Genomic DNA, 3,626 nt, shown 5'->3' with positions numbered 1-3,626 from the left:
ATTTTGTTTGGTTTTGTTGGTGGAAAGACTGCATTTAAATTCATTACAGTGGAAGATGTTTTGGGCACAATTTCTTTATTGTACTAAATATTAAAACGTAGCTTGGACAGCACTGTGCACCCTTCAAAACCTTTAATTACTTGCTTTCAAAGTGAGTTTAGTACTGGGATAAATTGTGGAAAACACAGTAGGTGCTGTGGAGATAGTTAAGGAAACAGAGTTGTAGCCTTCAGGTCTGAAGGTTACAAAAGGATGTTTCTCTTAAATCGTCTTCGGTTTAGCTGTTTTCATTTGAACTTGTTAAAAGTGGTTTTTGTTCGGTTATCCCAACATGAGCTCTCTGTTTTTATATCCGCCCCCCCAGCTCCGTTCACCAATGACTGGTCAGAGCAGCAGCGTGGAGGTGGCCCCTCCGTCCCGGTCCAACCAGAGGACATTTGTGGATGATGTCATCTTAACCTTCACTTCACCGATGGCCTGGCTGCTGATTGTGGCTCTGATCATCACGTGGTCAGCTGTGGCCGTCGTCTTGTTTGATTTGCTTGATTATAAAACTCTAACAGGTAAAACTTTTTAGTTGTTTATACTGTCAACCAGCCTTGAATATTTTACATTAAACATCAGGTTTGTCCTACTTCGGATCATTCAAAGTGGGGTGCTGCGAAATGAACAATTAATGTCTTACCTGTTGCAGATAGTTCTTTGAACAGCCTCACTTGTGGGGAACACAGTTTCCTTCTGACTGGATTGATAAGCTCCAATCTTAAAAACATCATAGGGTTTCATGCAAATCCGATTCTTTGAACCTTTACACCGGTGGTTCTTAAACTTTACATTCAAAGATGCAATTTTGATTTCTAGATAAGGTCAAAGGTCCAGAAGGACAAGCTATAAGAAAATCCTTTGGGCTTACAACTAAAAGAAGTGGCACAGCTTGCCCACAACCTAAACAGAACTTTACTAAAACCTAATGTGTACTGTAGCTTTATAAGAAAGTATAAATTAAATTTGATCAAATGTATCACTTTTCATGCCTCAACAACTAAAATGTTTTTGTTTTCACACGTGAATAAACATATTAAACAAACTAAACCTAAAGGCAACGACACTGTGGCATAAAAAGGACTGAGGTGAAAGTTACTGATGCCCAAAGAGTTCAAACACAGAGCAGCTTAGTGTGAAAAATGGCACTGACTGGTTGCCCAAACCTTGATGTGACAGATGTTGCCTGACAGAGAAACTGACTCAAATGTTTATTTGGAAAGTGGCTTCACTGAGATTTTTACTGCAGTTACTGCTGAGAATGCAGACTCACACTGTTCACTGCTGCCTTTCTGATAATGACACAGATAAAGGACAGACTTAAGACAGCTTGGGACATGAAGTGTCACAGAGTTTACTGCTGTGGCTGCAGCCATCATTGTTTATCGGAAAGAAATTCAGCCTTTTATAGCTGATTTTCACTGCCTCGGCCATGGGTTTCGATTCTCACATGGAGCCTATGAACACATGCTCGTGCTCATATCACCTGTTCTCGCTGTTTGCACCCTTAAAGAAGCCACACCACTTGTGTACCAGTGGTAAACCTGCACTTCATTGTTTCCCATGCAAAATATGGGTCCAGACTGATTTGTCGTTCTGTCCAGTGCTTTTCTACTTCCATGTAAGTTTCACATTTTATGGTTATTCCACCTGAAATATTATGATGTTCTTGCCAGAAGTGCATATTTTTTTTAGATTGGAGCTGTTTTTGTAATTTGTTCTTAGTCATGCTCAGATGAGCTGTCAGTCCTGTCACAATTAAACTCTGTTTCTCCGAGCTGAGGTTGTTCAAAGAACTACCTCCAGCAGGTAAGATATTAACTGTTCATGACCTCTCCATTAAACCTCTCGTCAAAGAGGTGAAAAGGCTAACGTGTTTCATCAAGATGTGATTATAATGGATTTTATTTTATTTGTTTTTTATGTAGCTAATGACACTTTTTCATCCATTTCTCATCCAAAAACTTTTCAGACATTTTTGAAGCCGACTTCAAAAGTGGTCGTGCTCTCATGAGGGCTGTCGTTCTCAGCAGCATCCATGTGTCGGGATGTGCGAACCCCCCCCCCCCCCCCCCCGTGTTTCCCATCAGTCTACTAAACACATGCTATGAAAGTGACACACCTTTCCCCATTTCTCTCACTTTCACAAGTTCAGTTCAACATCAGCTCTATCCTCCTCTGGTTGTAACGTCTGACTCACACGCTGGAAGAAGGACTGAGAGTGTTAACGTTCACACTAATGACACAACCACATGGTTTCATTACAGCAAAGAGCGTCAAGTAATGTCTTTTTATTTAAACTGACATCAGCTATTTTGGACTGTTCCTGCCACACACACTCACAGTAGATTGTTTTTGTCACATTTATCTTGTTATCTTCATTTTGCAACTTGTCTTGATTGATCACATTTGTGTGATTGCGCTGTAATTACTTCATCAGCACAAGATAACAGAAGATGAACCCCTTGAGCTTGCAGCGCTGTTGGTGATTTATTAAAGTAAATGTAGCAATTAGGCTTTCTTCTTCTAATGTATCTTTATCTTCTAGTGACAATAAACAGTTTCAAGTTCTCAAGTATGTCCAGGCGATGAGACTATACTGATGTTCCAAAGACCAAACAGCCTCAAACGTTCCTGAAAACTACTAACAGCATCACACATAGAAAAAAAAATATTGTCACCATTTTGGAAATACCGTACTTGTCGCCGTACACGTTGTACCACCATATAAGTCGCATCAGTCCAAATATGTCTAATAAAGTGGACAAATCCATAAATAAGTTGCACCGCTATATAAGTCGCATCTATTATGAGCCACCGCTGACCACTTGGAAATGTGGGCCAGCGTTGTGCCAAAAATCGATTGGCTGCCAAATGGCGGCCGCGGGAGCGTGCACGGGAGGACTTTAACAAGGAGCTGCATTTCACCTGGGCGGTGCAGCGAAATGCAGCTGATTTGACGTTTGCTCCAGGAGTTCAGGAGCGAGACGAAGGTGGCTAGTATGGCAAGCCAAGTTTCTCATTAATAGCCACTTTTACCTATTAATGAGACACTTGGCTTGCCATATTACTGGAGGGCCCTCTAGTGGCTAAAAATGGTAGTGTTGTCAGAATGAATGAAATCATCAGATCTCAGCCAAAAATTTGTTATAAATATGGGAAAAAAACATAAATACGTCGCTTCACTGTATAAGTTGCAGTGCATGCTAACTTATGCAAAAAGGTGCAACATATACAGCGAAAAGTACAGTAAGTGAAAAGTTCACTGACAGCTAAAATGGCCACTGGCTACAGATGAGACAGAAAGGTAAACACTGCTCTCAGTTCCTAAAAGCCGAGCAGTTAAACTCGAGTAAATGTTCAACAGTCTGGACTTCTTTAGATCCACCTTCTCCTCTGAAACAATAAGTCTCTTGAGTTGTTTCTGCAGAGAGTCACATTCAAGATATGAAACCTTTTTGAAGAACTTCATTCAGTAGTGTGGTTATGATTAATGTATGTAAAGAACAACATTGTATAACCCTGTTATACAAACCAGATTCCAAAAAAGTTGGGACACTAAACAAATTGTGAATAAAAACTGA

The 3,626-nt window shown here is 40.3% G+C and overlaps 1 protein-coding gene across 1 annotated transcript in view; it reads left to right on the top strand.

Annotated features, from left to right (window-relative positions):
• Positions 1–376: 376 nt before the first annotated feature.
• The window catches only part of LOC119417866 (triadin-like), a 17,776-nt gene continuing 14,526 nt past the window's right edge, over positions 377–3,626 (top strand). The window contains exon 1 of the mRNA XM_037685121.1: positions 377–563. Coding sequence (XP_037541049.1) covers positions 377–563 — 187 coding nt within the window. The remainder of the gene's footprint in view (positions 564–3,626) is intronic.

The sequence above is a fragment of the Nematolebias whitei genome, chromosome 12, assembly GCF_014905685.2.
Source record: "Nematolebias whitei isolate Nwh7 chromosome 12, NemWhi1, whole genome shotgun sequence".
Taxonomy (NCBI): domain Eukaryota; kingdom Metazoa; phylum Chordata; class Actinopteri; order Cyprinodontiformes; family Rivulidae; genus Nematolebias; species Nematolebias whitei.
The sequence above is the reverse complement of the archived record's forward strand: the minus strand, read 5'-3'. Positions and strand labels throughout refer to the sequence as shown.